Source organism: Pelodiscus sinensis, chromosome 4 (genome assembly GCF_049634645.1).
Source record: "Pelodiscus sinensis isolate JC-2024 chromosome 4, ASM4963464v1, whole genome shotgun sequence".
NCBI lineage: Eukaryota > Metazoa > Chordata > Testudines > Trionychidae > Pelodiscus > Pelodiscus sinensis.
The window spans coordinates 66,233,509-66,258,567 of NC_134714.1; the positions used below are offsets into that span (position 1 = coordinate 66,233,509).

A 25,059-nucleotide genomic window follows, 5' to 3' on the forward strand; every position below is an offset into this window, starting at 1 on the left:
GCGGGGGATCGGAGCCGCCAACGGACGGCCACACGCCCTGCGGACCGACGGCCGAGCCCGGGCTCTGCGCGTCCCTCACAGCAAGAGGGGTTGGGACTTGGCGTGGACAATTGCTCCCTATTGGCCAGTGCGTTCTTATCCTATTGGCTAGCTCTCTCATGAGGTCACTAGTGGGCTGGGCTCTATTTTGGCATCCAGGAAACAATTTCACCATTCACACTAATACAGGTGTTCATGTGTAGTGTATCAATGTGTTATTAAATAATAACTGAATAAAATAATATTAAATAAATAATTAAAAACAACATCCATGTTTTGATTGTTTTTTATTTGGACCTCAAGTGTGTAGTCGGCCCCCGAACTGCTGTTTGATAGTTAATGCGGCCCTCGGGCAGAAAAGTTTGGAGACCCCTGTTTTAGAGCAGCTCCCAAACACACACCACTGTATAATTTACAATGCCTTACGCAGCTTCATGTCTCATCACCATATGGGACAGCGTCAAAGCACTCCTGTGACATAGGAAGGCAAGGGAAGAGTTCTCACCTCTCTGAGATCTTGAGGTTTTGTTGACCAGTCTTCCAGCCTTTCCCAATCCCACCTGTGCCCATTTAACAGTTCCCAGCTAACAAACTGAATCCCCTTGTTAACTGGTTAATCACCCAACCCTAATCAATTCTCTCCCAACTTGCGGTAAGCCAGCCCTTGCCTACTCTCACTCTGTTCAATGATGAAAACATTAGCTGAAGCCCACTAGCAATTCCACATTTTTTCTGAGCAGTAATTCATAATGCTGCTGCAAAGACCAGCTCACTCCTCTCTTTTTGCATCTCCCAACCCGGTCTTCATAAATGACTCATCTTCACTTATAGTCAAGGCCCTTCTTAAGATATCTCCCTGCTACCTGTCATCTCTCATACAGCATCAAAATCAATCAGCCAATATCAGCTTCCATTGCTCACTTGTTAAATTTTCTGCCAGGCATTTGGTGCTCTCCCCCATACTGCTCCTCATGGTTGGGATAAGCTCCCCATAAATACCCAAAAAACTACCTCATTGGCTTACAAATCCCTCCTTTAAACTCTACTTTGCTCTAACGCCTGCAAACAACTGGACAATTTGTTAGGCTGCTGCTCCACTGAGACCACTATCTATTTTGCTGACCAGTATTAGCCTATTGGTACCTTGTGCTCTGTCTTTCTGCCTGTACTCACACTCTGTCTTATACTTCGATTGTAAAATTGTTAGCAGCAGGGACCATCTTTTTGTTCTGTGTTTGTATGGAGCCCAACCCAGTAGGTTCTGGACAAGGACTGGGGCTCCTGGACACTAATGCAATAGAAATAATAAACAATAATGCTAATTAGTCCTGTGGCACCTAAGAGACTAACAAAATATATAGGATCATGAGTTTTTGTGGGTAAGACCCACTTCATCAGATGAGTTGGAGTAGAAGTAACAGAATCCAAGAGATATATAACAGCAAAAGCTGTCACTTTAAATTGCAGGACCTGTGTTAATGAAACTAATTAAGTGGGCTGGATAGATCTCTTGCATAGCTTTTGATGTGAAAATGTGGATGTCAAAGGCAGGTAAAACTGGCTTTGTAGTATGTTAACCAGTTAATGTCTTTATTCAAACCCAGGGTAACAGTATCAAATCTGTAGATAATTTGACACTTGTAATGTCTTTATTCAAGCCCAAGGTAACTGGTTAATGAGAGCGTGAACAGCTTACCAGGAGATCAGTGCTACAGGGATCAATTCCTGGGGGATTGATGCCAGCAGTGCCAATCTCTTGGTAAGTGTAGACAAGGCCTCTGTTCTACCCAAATCAAACAGACACTACAGAAAAATATGGTAATTGAGAAGATCTGTTTGACGCATGTCGGCCAATGATCAAATATTTTAATTTATTATCTGTAGACTCACTTATAAACTAAGATGAAGACCTAAATACTTTTGTAAGTACAGTACACTGTCACTCACAGCTATTCAAAATTTTAGATCCTCCCTACCAAAATATTTGAAAGAACCAGTCTAATGCAAGGCTCTGATCTTTGGTGATATAGCTCAGAGGAAAACACAGTTGAAGGGGAAGTTGAACTTTGCCAAGTAGTGTCCAGTTTGACATATTAGCTATTGGGCCTCCAAATACTGGCTAATCAGAACCTCATGTCTTATGATCATTATCCGAGCTTTAGTGAATGGGGAAAGATGGAGATGCAAAGGGGATTATTTAGAGATTTTTAAAATAGAAAAATAAATCTGTCTTATTTATACCAGCAAAGTCATTACTGCTAATATCGGACCGCACATTGACTGCTGCATAGATGGGTAAGGGGTTCTGTGCCCTCTTCACTGCTTCTTGTTGGTCAGATAGCTTTGACGGGTCTTCCTGGTTATAATAGGGAAAGAAGAAAGCGCAATATTTTTGGTATTATGCTAAAGCCAACTAATTCATATTTTTCTCTCTCTCTCTCTCTCTCTCTCTCCCCCCTCTCTCCCCCCCCCCTTTAGCCATATCACAGGATCTTAAATGCTTCCCCCCCAAGAGTAGGGCTCATTATATTTTACTACAATATTTATATGCCCTATATAATTAGTGAAGAATGCCTGTAAAATTCAAAGTAATTGCTGTTTTCATCAGATTCCAATTTGTAATTTCACCTAACGGTATTACATTGAATTGTTGTTGGAAAACCACCTTGCTAGATATTTGTCACCATATTTTCTGACCCTTAACATTCCAAATGGTGATCAAATAAATGGTTTGCAAAGTAAATTCAAATACATATCAAGCTCCTACCTAGCACTTTTTAATCTATAGAGCTCAAAGTACTTTATACATTACATGTCTTTATCTTCATTTTATAGGTAGGAAAATGGAGGCAAAAAAAACCCCATGTTTGTCCCAAGATTCCTCTAATCCCCAGAAGAATTCTAGACAATCTACACATACTCAAAGAGAAATCATTTTCCAGAGACACAAAAAAGGTGGCTATGTTAAGCTCCTAATTTCTAGGCAAACAGCAATACACTTCAGAGTCTGGAATTCTTTACCTTCTGGTGTAGAATATACTCTATTATAAGGCCCCACAAGTCTGTGAAAGAGACTTTCCGTCCGTCATTCTCCATTGAGTTCAGCTCCTGGAAGTAATATTTCAATTGTTCTGAGGAAAATGCTCCTGTTTTCCTACTAGATACATAATCCCGGGCATTGCTGATTGCACCTTGAAGGTCTTTATGAGACCAATTTGTGTCTTTATACAATGCAGACAAACACCTGAAAAACATTTACATCAAGATTATCAGTGAACGATATTAAACATCAAATTCCAGCTAAGTATTGTTACTATTGAACTGAGAACTGTGTGAGAACTATAGAACTCTTGACAATTTAGAAGATTAAGTACCAAAGATAACAAATGTTACGAGATGTAATTTTAAGTTCTAAAATATGCTGGGGAACCTGAGACCAACCTCATGTCGTCATGCTGTCTGCTAACATGCCAATCAGGGTTGTTCTGAGTGCAGATTAGCTAATATGATTTAGTTTACAAACATTAACTCATCCTCACACCAGTCCTGAGAGCCAGGTATGAGGCTCCAAACAGAGCCAAGGTAACTGGCTTCCTCTTCTCCCCAGCAGTGAATCTGACTCACAAGCCTTCCTATGCAACTCTACAAGCTAGAACAAGTACACACATTAAATTATTTTCCATAACCTTTCCATAAAAGGGGTGAACTTTGAAAGCACAAATGGCAGTTAAACGTTCAACTCTCATAAACCCTCAATGGGAGCCAATCATCTATTTCCTGTCTGTACTTTTGAAAATCTTCCCCCAAGTGCTTTCTTTCTGTAATGCATTTACATATCTTCTACTAGACATACTGCGGTAGGTTTTAAATACAGCGATGAAATTCTTTTTAACCACCGAAAATATTATGACTGTCAACATCTGATAGACAATAGCAACATACAAGACCTACTATTTTTTAAAGATTATGTGCATTCAATCTAGCATCTCCCTTGGAGCTACACAAAACTATCCAACTAGAAGTTTCAGGGACCACCATTGCATATTACTCACCAAGTAGAACCTGAAATTCCACAGAGATACGTTGTGCTGTCCAGAAGACTGAGTTGCTGAAGCCCTGACAGGCTGCCATAGAATGATGTTAGTGCTCTAACCCCACCACCAGATCCCAAAACTGCTACCACTGGGACCTGCAGAAAAATGAGAAACCAGTTATACTCCCTCATTTAGTCACAACACTTTGCAATAGTACAGAGTTTCCCAAACTATGGGAAAAAAATACTGGGCCTCAGCGTGGCTGCTGGAAGGGGAGCAGGGTGGGGCGGGCTGGGAGGAGGTGTGTGTGTGTGGGGGGGGGAAACCGGCCGGCGGAAGCAGGGTTGGGGACAGCGGGGCTGTCTGGTGGAAATCGGAGGTGGCCAGCCGGCAGAAACAAGGTTGGGGGCAGCAGGGCTGTCCGGCGGAGATCGGAGAGAGCAGGTGGCAGGCAGAAGCAGGGCTGGACGAGAGGCGTGGGGGCTGGACGGGGTAGATAGTGAGGAGGACGACGGGAGAACCAGCCTCCGGAAGCAGGGCTGAATGGGGGCAGCGGGGCTGGCCAGGGGAGATTGGGAGAAGTGTGTGCGGGGAGTAGCAGCGAATTGGCCAGCGGGAAGCAGGACTGACCTGGGCACATGCTGACCCGGGCACACGAGTGAGTCCGGCCCCAGGGATTCTATTCCCCCCCCCCCCCCCCCCTCCAAAACCCTCCCTCGAGTTGTTGCAAACTGCCTGGCCGGTAAACACACTCACGCAGCATGAGCATATCTACCAGCCAGGTAGTTCGAAGCTACGGACTGATACACCTAATACTAATAAAACTTACCTAATTAGAAAATACTGGACATTTTATATGTCCCATATTTTCGCAATTCATTTCCAGGACAGAACCTTCAAATACCGGGCTGTCTGGTACAAAACCGGACACCTGGCAACCCTACCCTTCCTTGCACCCTCCCTCCTACCCAGCTACCCTGTCCCCAATCTGCTCCTGCTCCTGCCTCCTGGAGCGCCCATGCGGTGCCTTGTCCCCCAAGCCCTGGCCCAGGCTGGGCGGAGGATGTGGCTGGGTGAAAGACTGAAAATTTATTCATTTTTAATTTTTTTTTTAAATATGCGTTTATATTTTTGGGCTGCAAAAAACAGTACTGAAAAAAATGGGATCCAACTACAATAAAATTTTGGGAAGCACTGATCTAGCCAGCTTTCTATCCATCTTACCGTCCCATTTATCCAATCCATATTCCCTTAACTTGCTGGCAAGAATATTGTGGGTGACCGTATCAAAAGCTGGCACTGGGGGCTTTGGAAGGACCAGAAAAATCTTATTTGAATATTCATCATTTGCTTGATGAATATGCAAATACGCAAATGACTGTTACTGGTCCTCCAAAAGCTCGTGAATGGATTTACTGGTCCCCGTGTCAAAAAGTTTGGGAACCCCTGCAATAGTACATGAAACCTACACTGTTATAAGGAAAAAATACATTAATAATTTCTGTAGCAGTAGTATTATATACATATATGGATTTGTCTACACTGGCAATTGAGTGGACAAAGCTTTTGTAGTTCACAGGTGCTTAGTTCCCCTCCCACCCAACCCCTCATGGCAAAAGCTTTTCAGTGACAAATACTAGTGTAAACAGTGCTTTACACCACTCAGAGGGTAAAAGTCTCAGAGGAGTAAGATGTGTTAATCTGTAACTTGAAAAAACTTAACGAATAGTCCTGCAGCACCTTAGAGACTAATCCAAAATGTAGATAGTATCCTGAGATTTCATGGGCACAACCCACTTCTTCAGATGAAAGAAGTGGGTTGTGGCCACGAAATCTCATGATACCGCCTACATTTTTGTTAGTCTCTAAGGTGCTGCCGGACCATTCATTGTTTTTTAAGTTTTTTCTGAGGAGTAGAAAAAGTGCAGACAAACTGTGTGTATACTGCCTGACAGATGTATCAACATAGCCTTGTTGCTAAAAGTGGTGTAGTGTAGACGTACCAAAAGACTAGAACTCAAAATTCTAGATGTCTCTAAAGAGAAACTCACCACAGGATATGCTGTGAATATTCTGCGAATTGTGGAAAATCCAATTTACTTGTAAAGAGCGCTACATATTTAAATGATCACCAGTCAATCATAATGGTTCTACAGCCATCTCTAAACATTATATTTCATACCTCATCTTTCCCTGGGGCTTCTCTTAACCCAAGTGTCTTCATTAATGCCTGAGAAACTATTTTCTTTCTCTTGTCCAAAAATTTTCTCTCTTCTTCACAGAGGTCAAAACTAAGGCGCACATCAAGATCCCAAGTGCTGATGACAAAAACAGGGGTTAAAAAGAAATTAGGAGTGTTCATAAATCTAAAGGGTTTGAATCCCCTTGAAAAAGGGTGCTTGGTAATCTGCTCTAAACAAACATTCTAGGCTCACAGTCCAATCACTCTATCAAACACAAAACATGACAAGCATTATTCAGTTAAAAAACAGAAGAGAATTTTTTTTGGTTAAAAGTAAACTTCTCTTATGCTCGCTGTTTTAGTTCGTAGTAAATTCAATCCTGCAGTATCCAAATACAAGGATTTAAGGAGTTTCATACCAATAAAATTCAAATTATGATTGATTTAAAGAAACAGATAAACTGGAAAGGGGCTGGATGATCTGTAGAGGGAGGTAGGAGGAAGATGCAGTTTGAAAGGCTGGGCTCACTGAGAAGTACAGTGAAGAGAGGTATACAGGTTAAGAGAATATCTTACAAAGGATTTTAGTTAGTTTGAGAGAAGAAAACATCTTACTATGGGTTGGTAGACAAGGGTTGGATCAGAAACCAATAATGGCTATTTAAAAAAGCAATTAGGGATAGCTTATTATTTAAAAAAACATGAATGTATCAGAATCCTCGAGACATCATTAAATCCAGTCCCCTGTCCTCATGGCAGGACCAAGCACTGTCTAGATCCGTGGTCCCCAACGCGGTGCCCGCGGGCACCATGGCACCCGCCGGGGCATTCGTGGGCGCCCACCGACAACCTGGGCCAGCCCCGCCCCCAGCGCACGGGAGGTACCGGCCCCAGGTGCGCGACACGCACTGGCGCTGGGTGCGTGGCGCTCGGGCGGCCCCAGCCCCGGGGCACATGCAGGCACTCGGGCGCGCGGTGCTCGAGTGGCGCTGGTGCCGGCCCCAGGCGCGTGGCTCGGGCAGCAGCGCCGGCCCCGGACCCACGGCACAAGGCGCTCGGGCGGCCCCAACCCCGGTCCTAGGTCACACGCCGGCGCCGGGTGCAAGGGCATCCCAGACCCCTGGCGTGCCCCCGGACGAGCAGCCCCGCCCCCGGGTGCCCGGCGCGTGAGTGGCCCCCACCTCCCGGGCGCCCGGCGCGTGAGTGGCCCCACCTCCCGGGCGCCCGGGAGCCTCTGAAGGTTGGGGACCACTGGTCTAGATCATCTACAACCCCCATAGACAATTTATTCCAATGTTTAACCACCCTGACAGTTAGGAAGTTTTTCTTCATGTCCAACGTAAACCTCCCTTGCTCCATTTTCTAAACTTAACAAGCCCAATTCTTTCAGTCTTTCCTCATAGGTCATGTTCTCTAGACCTTTAACTACTTTTGTTGCTCTTCTCTGGACCTTCTCCAATTTCTCCACATCTTTCTTGAAATGTGATGTCTAGAACTGGATGCAATACTCCAACTGAGGCTTAATCAGCACAGAGTAGAGCGGAAGGATTTCTCGTGTCTTCCTCAACACCACTGTTAATGCATCCCAAAATCATGATCGCTTTTTTTGAACAGTGACACACTGTTGACTTGTTTAACTTGTTGTCCAATATGATCCCTAAATCCCTTTCTGCAGTGCTCCTTCCTAGACAATCACATCCCATTCTGTATGTGAGACACAGATTGTTCCTTCCTAAGTGGAGCACTTTGCATTTGTCCTTATTGAACTTCATCCTATTTACCTCAGACCATTTCTCCAACTTGTCCATATCATTTTGATTTATGACCCTGTCCTCCAAAGCAATTGCAATCCCTCCCAGCTTGGTGGTATCTGCAAACTTAATAAGAGTACTTTCTATGCCATCGTCTAAATCATTGATGAAGATATTGAACAGAACCTCTTCCCCTGATCTGTTTTGCTTCTATGCACCAATCCCTTCCTCAACTTTTTTTATTTACTACTTTATGTTAGATTGTAAAGCTTTTGTGCCAAGGGCTGCATCTTCCTTTTTGTCTGTACAGTTTCCTGCACATTTTGGCCCCTTTGTAATTATACAGAACAGCTACTCTATGTTTGCACATTTAGTTATGCATTTCTGAGGCCGAATCCCGAGGAATTTATGAAAAAATTGTGCAGATTTCAGGTCCTTTCCTGATACCAGTGCAAGAAAAAAATAACTTTCACAATAAAAATCAAAAAAGAATTTGGTTAGCTGAAGAAAAATATCCAACAAAAAATTATTTTTTTCATTCAAACTAAAGAAAATCTTTAGTAAAATGAATGTGCTTCAGGAGCAGTTACTAAAGTCACTCAGATCACTTGCTAAAAGTACTTCCTCATCACAGAAAGGACATACAAGACTGACTCACCTCTCTTCAGCCTTTACACTCAGATCCAAACTTTGTCCCTAGAAAAATACAATAAACCGCTGAACCAATGGTCGTTTCACAAGTGCACCTACTAACAGGGCATGGAAAACACTGTTATCAAATACTATGCAAGATAAGAACTTTCACCAGCAAAAGCAAACAACACACACCTTATTTTTTCCAGTGCCTCTTTTAGTGCAAATCAATTATTCTTAAGAGCTGTTACATTGGAGTAATATAAAGTTGGAGGACAGAAAAGAGTACAGATATTATTCTTTTTGTAAGCTTTTGGTTTTTCCTCCATTAGCACCTCTCTTTCACAGGCTATATAATTTTTCCTTTGCTTCTGCAAACTGATGGAAAACGATGCTTATTTTGCAGAAATCAGCCCTAAAAATAGTACTTCTGAGTGACTGTTAAACAGCCTCTAGTACTCTATGACATCATTTTAGTAAATAATTTCGAGTGTTACATTTAATAATTATTGTAAAACATGGTAATTCTCAAGAGTTGAATTAAGTTACAGCAACACTGGCTTTTAGTCTCAAATTTTAAAAATGCTTACTTCTAAATGCTGAAACTTTTGTTCCAAGTATTAAAATACATGCCAAAAATTAGTGAGTTACCTCTCCTAGAGGAACAGTCGTGTCTACTTTCTGTCCACCAGGCAGTGATTTAACTGGTACAGTCCCCCGTCCCAGAAGTATGCTGTGTTTTTCCATGTCAGAGTTTATTTCATCCTAGTAACAAAAAGGAATAATCCAAGCGTTACAGAAAAGTGGTTTTCATTAAAATCATAATTTCACCTGTGAAAATAAAGAACCAGAACTCTCACAAAGTGGAGTTATTCACATGCTGCAACTCACAACTAAAATTCTTCAGAAGAAAGTCTTATGACATCATGTACTTTTGACCATCTTATCTGCTCTCTGTCCACCAAGACTTCTTTCTTGGGACTATTCCCATAATTCCAAACCTCTAAGTAACTTCAAAAATTTAACTGTGCTCTTTTCTGAATCAACCTGCCACAAAATCCTTCTCTCTCACACACATACATGCATTCAAATGGGGATTTTTCCCTCCAAAAGAGTTGCCCTGACCTGTGGCCAGTAATGGGTAATATAAAGTGCTGCATTCCTACTAGGTTTTAAATCCATATTATTCTAGCCCTTTAAAGAGTCGTTATTAACAGTTCACAATCGTGCTGGAAGGGTATAACAAGTGGGGTTCCTCAGGGGGTCTGTTTTGGGACCAGTTCTGTTCAATATCTTCTTCAACGATTTAGATATTGGTGTAGAGAATATGCTTATTAAGTCTGCAGATAATACAAAGCTGGGAGGGATTGCAACTGCTTTGGAGGATAGGGTCATAATTCAAAAATATCTGGACAAACTGGAGAAATGGTCTAAGGTAAATAGGATGAAGTTCAATAATGACAAATGCAAAGTGCTCCACTTAGGAAGGAACAATCTGTGTGTCACACACAGAATGGGAAGTGACTGTCTAGGAAAGAGTACCGCAGAAAGGGATCTAGGGGTCATAGTGGACCACAAGCTAAATATGAGTCAACAGTGTGACGCTGTTACAAAAAAAGAAAACATGATTCTGGGATGCATTACCAGGGGTGCCGTGAGCAAGACACGAAAAGTCATTCTTCCGCTCTACTCTGTGCTGATTAGGCCTCAGTTGGAGTACTGTGCCAAGTTCCGGGCATCATATTTCAAGAAAGATGTGGAGAAATTGGAGAAGGTCCAGAGAAGAGCAACAAGAATGATTAAAGGTCTAGAGAACATGATCTGTGAAGGAAGACTGAAAGAATTGGGCTTGTTTAGTTTAGAAAGGAGAACACAGAGGGGACATTATAGCGGTTTTCCGGTATCTAAAAGGGCGTCACAAGGAGAAGGGAGAAAAATTGTTTTCTTTGGCCTCTGAGGATAGGATAAGAAGCAACGGGCTTAAATTGCAACAAGGGAGGTTTAGGTTGGACATAAAGAAAAACTTCCTGTCAGGGTGGTTAAACACTGGAATAAGTTGCTTGGGGAGGTTTTAGAATCTCCATCTTTGGCGATATTTAAGAGCAGGTTAGATAAATATCTATCAGGGATGGTCTAGACCAGTGTTTCTCAACCTTTTATTTTTTTTATATATAAATATATATTTATATTTATATTTAAATATAAATATAAATATAAAGGACCCCCAGTACCTAAAGTTTTCAGACACACACATTTTTTTCTACCATTGCAACACATTTGTTTAAGCAACTTAATCGTAGCTGGGAGGGCGATGAAATTTTTGGGTGCAAAAAATACAAAAATAATAAAATGCTGTAAAACTTAAAACAAAAATTCAGTTTTCTCCAAGTTTCAGTTGTGTTGATGTACCCCCCCAGACTTCTCTCAAGTAACCCTAAGGTACTCTTACCACTGGTTGAGAAACACTGTTTTAGATGGTATTGGGTGCTGCCGTGAGGGCAGGGGACTGGACTCGATGACCTCTCGCGGTTCCTTCCAGTCCTAGTATTCTATGATTCTATGAAAGTCCATTGATATCAGGCTCTAGAACTATAGCATTGTGTCTAGAAAAGCTATTTTAGTTCTTTTTAGAAGGCTCATTTTCACATCAACCAGTAAAACAAAGATCCTTGAATCCATACAGGGTTTGATTCATTAGAACTGAGACACCTTGTTTTGCAACGGAGAGACAAAAAAACCCCAATCCCGATAGAAAAATATTTGTCTTTAAAAACTGTAAAATAGTTTTCCTGTAGCACGTATCTCACACACACACACACACACACCACATGACCACAAAGTGTACAGATTTGTTCTGCATTTAGGTGCATAACTAAATTCATGTTGATAACACCTTTCTTCTATACTACACCAGTATATGGGGGATGGGAGTGCACCTGCACCCATACAATAACAAGAACTTCATTAAGTTTAGACATTCAAGTACTTAAGTTAAGAAATGCCAGGACTGAAGTGGCCAATGCAACTTCAATTCAGCCCCCTCCTGCATGGGACACAGTCTTTAATAATTACACAATCACATTAGGGATGTGAAAAGTTAACCAGTTAATCAATAAGCACAACCATAATGGATGATGCTTACCATTTCTGGTTAACTGGTGGGAGCTGGAGCACCTCCCCACCTGCTGCAGGCAAGTGGCTGCGCAAGCCTCCTGGAGCAGTCCCTGTCCTTGGCAGGCCTGGGCACATCACAGGCAGGGGGCTGCTCTGGCCACCCATAGCACTCCAGTCCAAGGCGGGCATGGGGGGAAGGCTGCACCAGCAGGGCTGGAGCAATCCTTGCCTGCAGCTGGAGAGTGGGAGGGTGGACCTCCAGCCTGGCTGCAGTGGAGGGGCCACTTCAGACTGCCCACCCTTTCTTTTAATCAGTTAACCAGCTAAGCATCATATTTGACCAGCTAACTGATTCAACAGGATTTTACATCCCTAAATCACATGCTATTTTTTCCCCATTCTACCTCTCTCTTATTAAGCCCTGCTCTTTTCTTGACCCATTCCAGGTCCAGTTTCGTCAGATTCCTTGTTCCAATCTACTGCTCTCCCAACTCCCCCTACTCCAACTTTTGTTCCCTCTCCATTCTAATCAGATCACTTCCTCCCCCACAGTGCTGAGTGCCAGCAGAGAAGGAGTCACTGAAAGGATAAGGGAGAAAGACTCCCTTGCTCTCAATTTCAGCACCCAGACTCACTGAAAGCAGCCATTACCCACATCCATTTCTGCCCCTGAAGTCCTGTGCTGGAGGGAGAATGCTTAATCACACTATGCAGATGATGCATATGCACTCTCATCAGCACTAGCAGCTGTGAAAGGCTCAAGAATGCTCAGTGAGGATGCTATCTCTGGAGATTTTAGTTGTTTAATATAAAAAAAAGTCTTGGAGTATGTGCAAACTGTGATTATTCAAAAGCCTATAACGTGGCCAAATTTAGGCGGAGTTTCACAGGGATGGCAAAAGGCACATCCTGACACAAAGACAACCCACCGTCTAATATAATGTCGGGGGGGGGAGGGGGAGAGCAATAGAGCTGGTCAAAGAACATGTCCGCAGAATTTTTTCAACATTATCAAAAGAACATATTTTTCCCTTACCTTGTTCTCAGAAACAGCTGAAAATGCTTTCTCTGAAATGTTCTATTTAGCCTAAGGCTGATACCCAGCATGGAAAATTTCAGACTGAATAGTTAAAGTCTGACAAAGTTATAGGCAACCAAAAACAGGATATTATAATGCCCTGGAATCCAACACACGATCCACTAGCAACGTGTGGCTACTAGCTAGTTGAGTGTGGCTAGTTAGCTTGAACCATGCGGCTGATTGAGTGTGGCTAGTACACTAGTCACTATAATGGCTACTGCTTCAGAACTGGTTGGACACCACGGTTATAATGGGAACAGTCCATGAAACTTCATAATAGGCAGCTCTACCAGCCCCATCTGTAGTTTCCAGTACTCCATAAGAAAATGAATTACAATATCAGTATATATTCAACCATTAAACAACGGCAAACCAGGAATTGGTTTCCTCTAATCACTGAAGAAATCCCTGGCATGATGAACATAAGCATAAGTCAGCGCAAATTCTTCCTCAGTCATGGAGTATGTGATGCCTTGCTTCAGGATGGATTTGTTCCAAAAGTAGTCTATGCAGATGTCAACATAGATGCTCACCTGTAAGACAGTTATTGTTTTCTCCAGCTCCACCTCCAGGTCTGGACACATTTCTTTGTCTATATGAAAGACAAAAGGGGTCCCAAAATCTTGATCACTGTCCATCTGCAGGGGGATGCACAACTGTTTCTCATAGGCCCCTGGCATTGATAGCTTCACCTGACAGTTCCCTGAGAATAGAAATAAGAGATTTTAGGTCACAACAGTCACTGAAATACACATTCAAAACTAGAGAATGTTATTAGAAACAACAGGCAACAGACACAAAAACTAAAGCCCCCATAGTTTTGGTTCTGATAGCACTTTATGGAAAGACACAATAACATGCCATTTTTTAAATTTAATAACAGAACAATGATAAAGCAACTTCTTGAAAGAAACTAGTAGACCACAATGAGATACAGAGCCAATGAAGCAAAACTCCTTAGAATTGGATGGCAAGAGACAAAATTCAGGTGAGGATCCAAACTACCTCCAAAGAAGATGGATGTGCCAAAGAGCCAGCAATAAAAGCAGTAGTTCTTTGAAATTCACAAGTAGTCCTACCCTTTTCACTCTGCTTTGACTTTTCATCTTTGTTGATTACACCTTGAAGAGACAGGCAAGGATGAGCCTATTTGAAAAACAAATCACACCTCTGGTTATAAGCTTGCTTCATTTCTCCATAATCCAGTGACAATAGGAAGTGGTTATGAACATTGATTCTGTAGCAAAAACAAGGCTTGGGGGACAGATTTGTTCCTGCAAATGGAGAGGGTTTAGGTTTAAGGGTGTTGTTGTTTATAAACACTTCCCTACATCGTAGCTTCTTCACAACCTATCCTACGCAGCCATAGTCTGTCCGGATACACAGACTTTTTTCTATGTTTGGTATCATTTGTATTTAGATCCAAAGCAGAATGGAACTCAAATACAAGCTGAGCAAGAACCCAGCTTTGGATACAGCAAAAGGGTAAAATAGCTTGCCATGCATCCCACAACTCATAGCAACTCCACCATTTCTGCCTATGCAAATACCTATCACATTGCAATCTCAAAACCCAGCTGCCAAGTCATCACGTGAAGAGAAAGGAGTGTTTCCTGCTCAATTCAGTCCTTGGCTTCTCTGATGAGACTGTGGACAAGGGACTTAACTAATGTTAACTGTGCTCAGTGATTTTATTAAAACATGAATATTCCTCCCTTCCCAACTTTACTGGTCCCTACAGAGAGGGCAAATGGCTATCTTCAAACTGGAGGGGTGTTTTCCATTCTACCTCTACTTGAATTTGTATGCTAGGAATAGCAATATAGGCAGGATAGCACCGGTTTCCCAGACCACTTTGGGACAGATTCAGCTGGCTAGCCCAAGCAACCACTCCTGTTATCTGGGATACACTGCTATTTTTGACATGCTATCTTGAGCACAGTGAGTGCAAGTACATTTATGTGAACTGGAAATCATACTTCCCAGCTCACATGTAGAAGTACTGTAAGATACTGCACTAAGCAGTTGCTTCAGTGGAAGACTGACAAGATGGGAGGTGGAGGTCCATTTTATGAAGCAACCCATAAAATGAAAAGATTTCAAAAGGACTGCACTAGGAAATTAATTGACTCTCCCACCCCAACAATTTCACATACAGATGATTAGGCAGCCTCAATGGTTATTTTCAAACATGATTTACCTAGGCTGAATTAGAGTCAGTGATCTAACAGCAAACTGCTCCATTTTAACCACATATTAAGTAGTGCAAATGATGGAAATTTCAATTTTGGGAAGGATAGAGATTTCTGAATTTGGCTTCATTCTAACTCAGAACAAAACCCAAACATTTCACAATTCTCCATGAAAGAAAGTTCTTAAAAATATTTCATTTCTGATTCAGCAAAACTTTCCTTCCCCCCACATCCTGACACTTCATTTTTCCTTCAAGAAGAAATTTCAGTGTAATCACCATGATTTCACAAAGCATTCCGTTCCAATGACACTTCATTTGCCAACAGAAAATGCTTCAGTCTAACTTTTTGAATCAGCTCTACTCCATATTCTTCTATCATATTAATTTCCTTAGTTAACTAGCCCTTTCTTCCCATCCCCCATTTGTGACAGGGATTCTTCCATTTTCATACTCTCGTTTTGCTCTGAATGCTTACAGGCTATGTCTACACAGCAGCGTTATTTCAGAATAACTGATGTTCTTCTGAAATAACATAGTCTGCGTCCATACAACAAGCAGGTAATTTTGACATAATGCCGAGCTGGAGGACTGCTTACTCCAACTCCTGGAACCCTCATTGTATGAGGAGTAAAGGAAGTCAGAGGACAACTGCTCTTTCTCGGACTTCTTGCCAAGTAGACAGTGCCAAAAGCTGAAATAAATTATATCGACTTACGCTATGCAATTGATGTAGCTCAAGAGCGTAGCTTATTTCAGCTTTAGCCCTGCTGTGTAGACATGCCCACAGAGACTGCATGAGATCAGACCCTCTGGCCTCAAATTTCAGATTCAGCAGTCAATCCTACAGTGATTTAACCCATTTATTATTACTAAGAAGAAATTACTGGAAAAATATATGTTGAACTTGCATATTACAAAAGTACAAAGGTGATCGGAAAAGGGGGGAAGGTAAGTTTCAGGGGCTAGAGGATAAAGGAGTCCACAAAATACCCACTGATATTTCATGGACATTGTTTTAAAAGTGAATCCTTTCTTGGCTTGGAAGCCCATTTGCCTACTGGAAAGAATAACCCCCATCAGAGGATGGTACCATACACCTTCCAGAAATTCAGGTTCAATATTTTTTATGAAAGCAAATGTGAGAAGGGACATGTGTGGAAGAGAGGAAATTGGATGCATGGATTTTAGGGAACCTCTAATTTCAAAATGCTCACCCCGTTTAACCACAAAAAGCTGCATTAAGTAACAATTCTGCAATGCATAACCAATTAACTCTACTTACTCACCACAAGGACACCATTGGTGAGAACCTCAGTAGGGGGATCTGGGCTGTGAAGGGACAAGGTAAACATGAATGAGTGTTGTTTTTAATTTGCCATCGGTCCCTCATTTTGATGCCTGTTACCACCCTTTCCAAACTGGGTGCCTAGATCCTAGAGGCACCCTCTTGAGCTCACATTCTGTATTCAGAGGTTCAGAATGGCAGCCCAGTGAATGTGTCCTTCACAGGGCAATGAAAACATTTTTACTGTTCAAAGAGCAACTGCTTCCTGGCTTTGTGCAGTTGTCAAACACATACACACTCTCTCATTCTTATCTCAGTCTCCAGAAAGGAGCCTGGTCTTAAAAGGAAGGAGACTAGACATAAAACAAGTATTCTGGATAAGCAGGTGAACTGTTCATTGTATTAAGAAGCAAGTATTTGGCTAATTGTGTTGTTGATATAACTTCTTGATAAGGGGAGACACTCTGCAGAGTGCAGGGTTAGCTCACGGAGCCAGCACGAGCCAAGACTGAGCTAACTCTGGCTCACACCGGCTCCAGGACCACCATGGCTCTGCCTTTTAAATATCCCAGACTGCTGTGCCTCTGCCTCTTCGTTGTCCCTTGCCCCACAATGAAGAGATGGTGGAGGGGGGGGACCATCTTTTATGCTGGTACCCTCCTCCCCCCCCAGCACTGGCTCCTATTGCCACCCTCCCTTGCTGGAGGTGGGGAAATGCAAGTAGTCAACTCGACTACTCTTTAACATCTCTACATTGTATTCAAGGGATTATTGCAGTAACCTTCCACTGAAAGCTAAGTCTTCCCAACATGGCAGATGAATGCCAATACTACGATTTTCCTTATGTTACCATGGCAACAAGATTCCAGCAAAAGTGATATTCCAGAGCACTGGTCCAGTGCCCTAAGGCTGAGGCGGCCATAACTTTGAAAGTTTCGGAGGAGTAGTGGAGATACTCTGTAACAGGAAAACTTAAACAGCAAATAGTCTGGTAGCACTTTAAAGACTAACAAAACATGTAGATGGTATCATGAGCTTTCGTGGGCACACCCAACTACTTCAGATGACACTCTGGTCTACATGTTGTGTTAGTCTTTCAAGTGCTACTAGACTATTTGTTGTTTTTGAAGTTTTTCATAACCTTGAAGACATTTACATCTAAGCACAAAAGTAAAATGCAAACAATTTTAAGAGGTGGAAGACTAATCACTCTATTCTAAAAAAAATAAATGTACTAACAATGCATGTTTATACTGAGCAATGTAGTTAGATAGACTCACCATTTTTCTAAGTAGAACTCTACATCCAGTTCCTCCTGAGTCTTTAAAAAAAAAATCAGACAGAATGAGATTATCTCTGATTATTACAAAGAATACAAGGCAAGTCTAGGTTCAGCCAGCAACTTTGCCAAGAAGACTGTTTTCACATGAGGATGTACAGTCTAAAGATGTGTTGCTTTTTTTTTTAAGTGAATTTATATTCACAAGTGTAACCAAGAAAAAAAAAATGAGTGTGTTCTGCAGGTGAAAGTGGCGTGCTTTCGAGCTACATAACCCACCAATGGAAGTTGGTTGAATACAAAATATTACCTCTCACATCTTCTCTCTGCTATCCTGGTATAACAAAACTTCAAAAATGCCATGAAAAAAATGGCATATGACTCAACTAATCCACACCCTTTGAGCAGAGGCATGTCTTCTTACTTCTCCAGCAAGCCATTTTTGTTTTACCTTATAACCTTTTCCGCTAACATAGCTATGAAAGAGTGTAACTGACTGATGAGTGTGCATGTTACAGTTCCTGCTCTGTACTGGATCTGGAAAGGATGAGAAGCTGTTAGACACCCAATTAGAGAGATTTAGGTCAAGTTGTAGGAGAATATGCTTTTTTAGCTTTGGAGGTTCCCAGTTTAATCCTCTGTGCATCAGTCAAGATGACAGTTATTACAAAGGCATGCATTATTCTATGGTGGATCAACAGAATTACTGGGCAAGATTAAATGCACAAATTTTTACTCTCTCAACACATTGTTCAGACCAAACCTCAGAGCCAAAGACTGAGGTTCAGATGCTCCAAAATTCTTAATTCTTACTTTTGCAAACAAACCGCATTTTTATAACCGTGTAACATGTGACCAGCTTTGTGTATTACAAGTGATGATGTAAGAGCAGAAAATTCATTGTGATTTTTAGATTATAAATGCAATTTGCAGTGATGGCAATTAGACAAGATAGCTTTTGTTTCGTAAATCTGGAAATAGTTCAAAGAAAATATAGAGCTTCTCTGTCATTAGAGTTACTTTTCCAACCATAACCAAAAAAATTGGCATTCAAAAAGCCATATTAATGCAATGTTGTTACCGAGATTTCTTTAAAAAAAAAAAAAAATAAACTCCATTTCTCTTCATTAGAGACAGGAGGGTAGGTATCTGAAAATAACTTCCTACAGCAATGTTGGATTGAAATTGAGATGCTGTGCTATTTCTATAACCAAAGAAGTAAAGTGCACTTTAATATTATTCGAACAGATTACTTAGAAGCTGGAAAGATTGAGTTCTGAAGCAAATTTGCCCATCACCTCTATCCCCAAAGCACATAACTAGTCCCATTGAAGTAAATTCATGCAGCTAAAGCTCTATAACTGCTTAAGTGTTTCCAACTCCAAAGGTTTAATTTTCAATATACTGATCTTTGACCACAGCAGGTCTATAGGCTACAGCAATTACACCCTCCCTACCAATAGCGGCATTTAAAAATCCATTTGTAATTTAACCCACAATATGCCAACATTTTTATGGCTGACCTAGAACAGCGTTTCCTCAGTTCCCATCCCCTAGCACTCTTTCTCTATTTGCACTACAGTGATGACATCATCACATGCACCCACAGGAAGGAGACCCTGGAAGAATTCCACAGGGATTTCAACAATTTCAACTTCAGCCTGGACCAGACCACACAAAATATCCACTTCCTTTATACTACAGTATAAATAAATGATGGTCACATGAACACCATCCTATACTGGAAACCTACTGACTTATTACCTACATGGCTCCAGGACACATCACACAATCAGTTATCTACAGCCAAGCCCCTAAGATACAACCGGATTTGCTCCAATCCCACAAAGACAAACACCTACAAGATCTTTATCAAGCATTCTTAAAACTTGGGGAAATGAGGAAATAGATTGACAGAGCCAGACAAGTACTCAGAAGTCACCTACTTCAAGACAGATCCAACAAGGAAAACAACATAACACCAGTAGTCGTCACCTACAGTCCCCAGCTTAAACTCCTCAGCGCATCATTGACAATCTGCAAACTATCCTGGAAAATGAACCCTGTCACAGACCTTAGGAGACAGGCCAATCCTCACTTACAGACAACCCCCGCAACCTGAAGCAAATACCAGCAGCTACATACAACAGCTATGATCCATTCCCTCAGGAATCTACCCCTGCAGCAAACCCCACTGCTAACTGTGTCCACACATATATACAAGCAATGCTGTCACAGGACCTAACCACATAAGCCACAACATCAGGGGCTCATACAACTGTACATCCTCTAATGTGTTATGTGCCGTCAAATGCCAGCAATGTCCCTCTGTCACGTATGTTGGCCAAATTGGACCATCTTCATAACAAAGAATAAATGGACACAAATCAAACATCAGAAATGGTAACACACAAACCTGTAGGGGAACATTTTAACCTACTTGGACACTCAATCATGGGTTTAAAAGTAACTATTCTTCTACAAAGGAATTTTACAACTCAATTACAGAGAGAGACTGCTGAACTGGAATTCATTTATAAATCTGACACTGTCAATTTGGGCTTGCATAAAGATATTAACTGGTTAATGCATTATAAAGCCAATTTCCCCTGCCTTTGACACACACATTTCCACATCAAAAGCTATGACAGACATCCAGCCCACTTAATTCTTCCACTCTACTTTGTGCTGATTAGGTCTCAACTAGACTGCCACATTTCAGGAAAGGGATGGACATGAACTCTGGGGCAGGGAGGCAAGTCTCCAGCCCTATTCCTTCTGCTTGAAGCCCTGCCCTGCCCCTCAGGGCCCTGTGGGAGCCAAGTACCCCCACACATTGTAGGGGCAAGCCACCTCACCCACAGTGGGCTGTGCGTGGCCCCAGCCTTTCCTGGCTCTGGTGGGAGTCTGGGGAGGGGAGGGGAGGGGAGGGGTAGCACACGATCTCAGCCTTCCCCAGGGAAAGCACAGATGAGGTGAGTGAGGGCAGGTGGCATGTGGCTCCAGCCTTACCCAGCCAAGTTACAGGAGTGGGGAGTGTGGGCAGCCCCAGCTTTCCCCAGCCCCCAAGAGTGCATTGCTCCCTGGAGAGCATGTAGTGGGCAGCCCACCTGGCCTTGGAGTATGGGCAGCACCCAACTGAAATGGAGGCAAGGGCTGGTGATGGAGTGTGACCAGGGCAAGGCAGGGCAGGTATTGCCTTCCCCAGCTTCTTCTACCCACCGCCCGTGAATGTGGACAAATTAGAAAAACTCCAGAGAAGAGCAACAAAAATTATTAAAGGTCTAGAATATGTGACCTATGAGGGAAGACTGAAAGAACTGGGCTTGTTTGGTCTGGAAAAAAGAAGACTGAGGGGACATCATAGTTTTCAAATGCCTAAAATGTGGCTAAAAAGAGGAAGAAGAAAAATTATTCTTGTTAACTTCTTAGGAAAAGAAGCAATGAGCTTAAACTGCAGCAAGGAAGGTTTAGGTTGGACCTTAGGAAAACTTCTTAATTCAGGGTGGTTAAGCCCTGGAATAAATTGTCTTGGGAGGCTGTGGAATCTCCATCACTGGAGATTTTTAAGAGTAAGCTAGATAAACATCTGTCAGGCATGATCTAGATGGTGCCCATGAGGGCAGGGGGCTGGACTTGATGACCTCTCAATTTTGCTTCCAGTTCCATGATTCTATGAAAAAAGCAGACCTGCTCAAACACGCAACTGTCTTACTCTCTACAGCTGCTGGACCACAAATGATGTAAAACCTGAAGAATGAAGTGGTAACATGTAAGATACTTGCCAGAAAGAAAAAGCGTGCAAAAGAGAAGTGGGCCCTTTGTTATACATGCACAGGAATGCAGCGAATATCAGTGTTCCAAATAATGTCAGTTATCACCAAAATGGCTGCTAAGAGAAACCCTGGAGCCCAAAGGTGGGCAAACTCAGACCTGGGGGCTGGATCCAGCCTGCCTAGCTGATTAGCAGAGGTGAATATTTACAGCCAGGCAGACACAGCCTGCATTCAGCTGCTCCTCCCCCGACTTTGCTCCATCCTGCAGTCGAGCTGCATCCAGGATTCTCCTGCTAGCTATGCCGGGGGTGGGTAGAGGGGCAAGGGGAGTTCTGAAGCCAGAATGTTCCCCTGCCCCTGTTCCCCATATCTGCAGAGCAGGGGTCATACACAGAGACACACAGTTAGCAGAGCTGCTCCAGTCTGAAGTATGTCATTCAGGAGTGCATAACAGCTGTGGACCAGACAACAGAGCAAGACAGATTTCCCTTAAAGAGACAGTGTGTGGCTTCTCTCAGAAACTTAACCAGCAGCAGCTAGCGCACACACTCTGTGTGTTACTGTCACATCCACAGACTATCACACTGTGTGCCACACACACACACAATCTGTGTCAGAGACACACTGCCACATACACTCTGTCACTGTGCCACACATACTCCATCTGTGTCACAAAGTCAGTCTCACACACAAAGTGTCTCTTTCACACACACATTCTTTCCCTTTGTAGCCCCAGCCCAACTCCTTCCACCCAAGGCCCTGCCCTTTCTTTGGGGGAGGGAGGTATCAGAGCTGGCCTGCAACCACATACCAAAATTTATGAAGTGGCCTCCCCATTAAAATTTTTGCCCATATCTGCTGTAACTCTATGGGCATTATCAAAAGCACTCTACAATTTCTGAAAAGCAGGGAGGTTTCTCTCAGTGTGAACCTCTGTGTGGCTGTATTTAATGGATATGAAAAGATACTTGACCAGAGTGAATGGTACCAACCTTTGGGTTTAAGTTGAAAGTGTGCTTTATTGTCTGGCCTGGTTTTATACCTCCCACATCAAAGATAATAGAAGTAAGTTCATCATTTATGAAAACATCTTCATCAAAGAGGGTGAATGCCAGAATGTTCTAAAACAAAACAGTATTCAAGGGATGAGTTGGAAGGTGAAAATATATAGTCTCTCTCTCTCTCTCTCTTTCTCCCCACCTCCCCGTGTGAGCATGGCTGATAAACAAAGGACCATGTAAATGACTTAGTACTGCTATTTGTTTCACTCTCTATTGTTTATGAGACACCCTTTTAGAGGCCTGAAAAATTAAGAGTCCTTCTGCAACAATTTCGTCTTTCTACATTTACAGAATCTGCCCTATTCCTAAGAGTTTATGACACAATGAAGGGTGTGGACTTGTTAGCCTGCACATTAGATGACTTTTCTGGAGGAGATTTCCTAATGTTTTCCAATTAAAAGGAACACACCAAACCTAACTTATTTGGAATTTCCTCATAATTCAGCGTTGGCTTGCCTGAGGAAAGGACAGGAGTTTCTTCCCTTTTCAGGGGAATCAGAAGTGACCAATAACTTTTTAACCCCTGAGCAGAGACAAGCCTCATTGAGATTAACTGAAAGGCTCACTATTGAACAATCAGGAGACAAAAAATACATTTGCCTATAAATGGCCTGTGCAGTAGCTAAACTACAGAAACACTCCACCTTAGTCCAGTGGTAGCAGCCAGAATTCAAGTATCTTCATGATTTAGGGGAAATATAAAGTTCTCTTCTATTTTATTGCTTTTGCTTTGGTAATCTAATCCCTACCTGTTTGTAATTTTCTGACAACTTGTTGGAGACATTTATCAACCCAACTCATGCCCCAACTGCCCCAAACAACCATGACAGAGGCCTAGTTCAACTGGGGATCAGTATCTGTCAACAAAATTTTGCAGAGAGGTCTGTATGTTTTTTTTGGGGGGGGGTGGTTAAGAGATGCTACCATCTTTTGAAAAATGATATCCTTATTTATCTATCACTACTGTCAAGGCAGAGCACTGACACTGATGAAAACTTTTCAGATTCGGTCATTCATGTTGTACTACTGTCCAGCTTTGTCAATATGTGACAAATTTACTCTATCTCCTCTCATGACTTAAATCTATATTTCTGTAATATTGGAATTATTGCAGCCAGTAAAACAAACTCACAGTCAACTTGCATATCACAACCTTATTTGAATTTAGTTAATCCCAGCATTCTTGCCCACCCAGTGATATTACCCTAAGGACTAGGATCCTAAAGTAAATACAGCCATGAGAAGATAATAGACACCATGTGGGAGAAAGAATAGCCTAGGATAATTTATTTACATTATAAAGTAATTTCCTAAAACTGTATGGGGCCAATATCAGATTATTTGATTATTGTCTATGATGGTAACCAATATCATCTCATGGTTTTCATATACTCCCAGATCTGTCTGTATCCATCTATTGTCTCTTGCTTTATGCTCTGATTGTTAGCTCTTTGGGGCAGGAACTCTGTGTTCTGAGATTGTACAATGCCTACCACAATGGGATCCTGCTCCTCACTGTGGCTCCTAAACACTACTGTAGTACAATCACCATAATGCTCTTCCCCCTAAATGCACCAGATGGTACTCGAGAAAAAAAATCCTTCTCTCTCCTCAGCTGTGATTTTCAACAGTGAGCGTCACTGTGCATCAGCTTTTTTGGCTATGCGGGGACGTAGGGAACATGTTTGGGTGTTGCTAGCAAAGGGCTCCTAAGTGAGACATCTGACATGAAACCTATTACTTTAATAAATATCCTTTTACAGTTTTTAAATTCAAGATCCCGCCACTCCTGAAGCACCGGATAATCTATCTGCTCCATATCCAAAGCCCTCCCTCACCTTGGTAGCTCTGTGAATTCGGAATTGAAAGGTTTCATTCCACTCTGGATTAGTGGAGTTGTCAACAACCCGAGTTCGATAAGTGATTGGAGATGCAGTTGGTAGTTGTAACTGCACATAGCAGTCTGCCTCTGAAACTGGAAAGAAAAGAACAGAAGAATGGTATCAAACCAATTCTAATCAGATATGTTTTATTACTTTCTGTATTCTGTCATGTCACAGGATTATGCAGAATTAAGCAGAAACAAACAGTTTGACTGTCTGGAAGAGTACCCTCATTAAGAGACAAATATTGTCAACATCAGCAAATGTAATTGCTTGTCAGAGCCATAGTTCATTTTTCAGGTTTGTCCCAGTGCTAAACCCCTTCTTCAAAGGGATATTGCTGCAAAAAGGACTACTGCTCCAAAGATAATTTCTCCTTCTGAAATTATGTCACTGCTATTTGGATAATAGAGGAATTTTTAAAGTTATATTACTTTATATCACGATCAGAACACTGTGGGATCCATGTCCTAGAAGCCTAACAATCTAACCAGGAGCCTCACATTATGGACACTAGAATTAGTCTAAGTATTAAGGTAAGGTGCAGCTCATACTGGGTAACATGCCTCTGTTTTCTGTTCTAACACAGATCATTACGAGTGCACCTACGTAACAGGAAATTCTGATAATCAATCCAAACATGTGGTCTTGTCCAGAATTCACAATCAGGAGTTCATAGATTTGTGTATCCTGGCAACCACACATCCTGGCAACCACACACACGTGTAAGATCTGGAAAGCTCATGT

General features: G+C 42.1%; 1 protein-coding gene across 3 annotated transcripts in view; it reads right to left on the reverse strand.

Annotated features, from left to right (window-relative positions):
* LOC102449310 (cytosolic phospholipase A2 zeta) overlaps positions 1 to 25,059 on the reverse strand; it is a 45,182-nt gene that overhangs the window by 11,229 nt on the left and 8,894 nt on the right. For 2 of the 3 annotated variants that reach the window (XM_075927225.1, XM_075927224.1), the window contains 12 exons: positions 24,268 to 24,404; positions 22,361 to 22,489; positions 17,594 to 17,634; positions 16,315 to 16,357; positions 13,914 to 13,980; positions 13,368 to 13,537; positions 9,291 to 9,404; positions 8,665 to 8,702; positions 6,256 to 6,391; positions 4,092 to 4,228; positions 3,061 to 3,283; positions 2,281 to 2,395 (listed from right to left, as the gene is read on the reverse strand). In XM_075927225.1, the coding sequence (XP_075783340.1) occupies positions 2,281 to 2,395; positions 3,061 to 3,283; positions 4,092 to 4,228; positions 6,256 to 6,391; positions 8,665 to 8,702; positions 9,291 to 9,404; positions 13,368 to 13,537; positions 13,914 to 13,980; positions 16,315 to 16,357; positions 17,594 to 17,634; positions 22,361 to 22,489; positions 24,268 to 24,404 (1,350 nt within the window). The remainder of the gene's footprint in view (positions 1 to 2,280; positions 2,396 to 3,060; positions 3,284 to 4,091; positions 4,229 to 6,255; positions 6,392 to 8,664; positions 8,703 to 9,290; positions 9,405 to 13,367; positions 13,538 to 13,913; positions 13,981 to 16,314; positions 16,358 to 17,593; positions 17,635 to 22,360; positions 22,490 to 24,267; positions 24,405 to 25,059) is intronic. The other variant, XM_075927226.1, reaches the window with a different exon arrangement.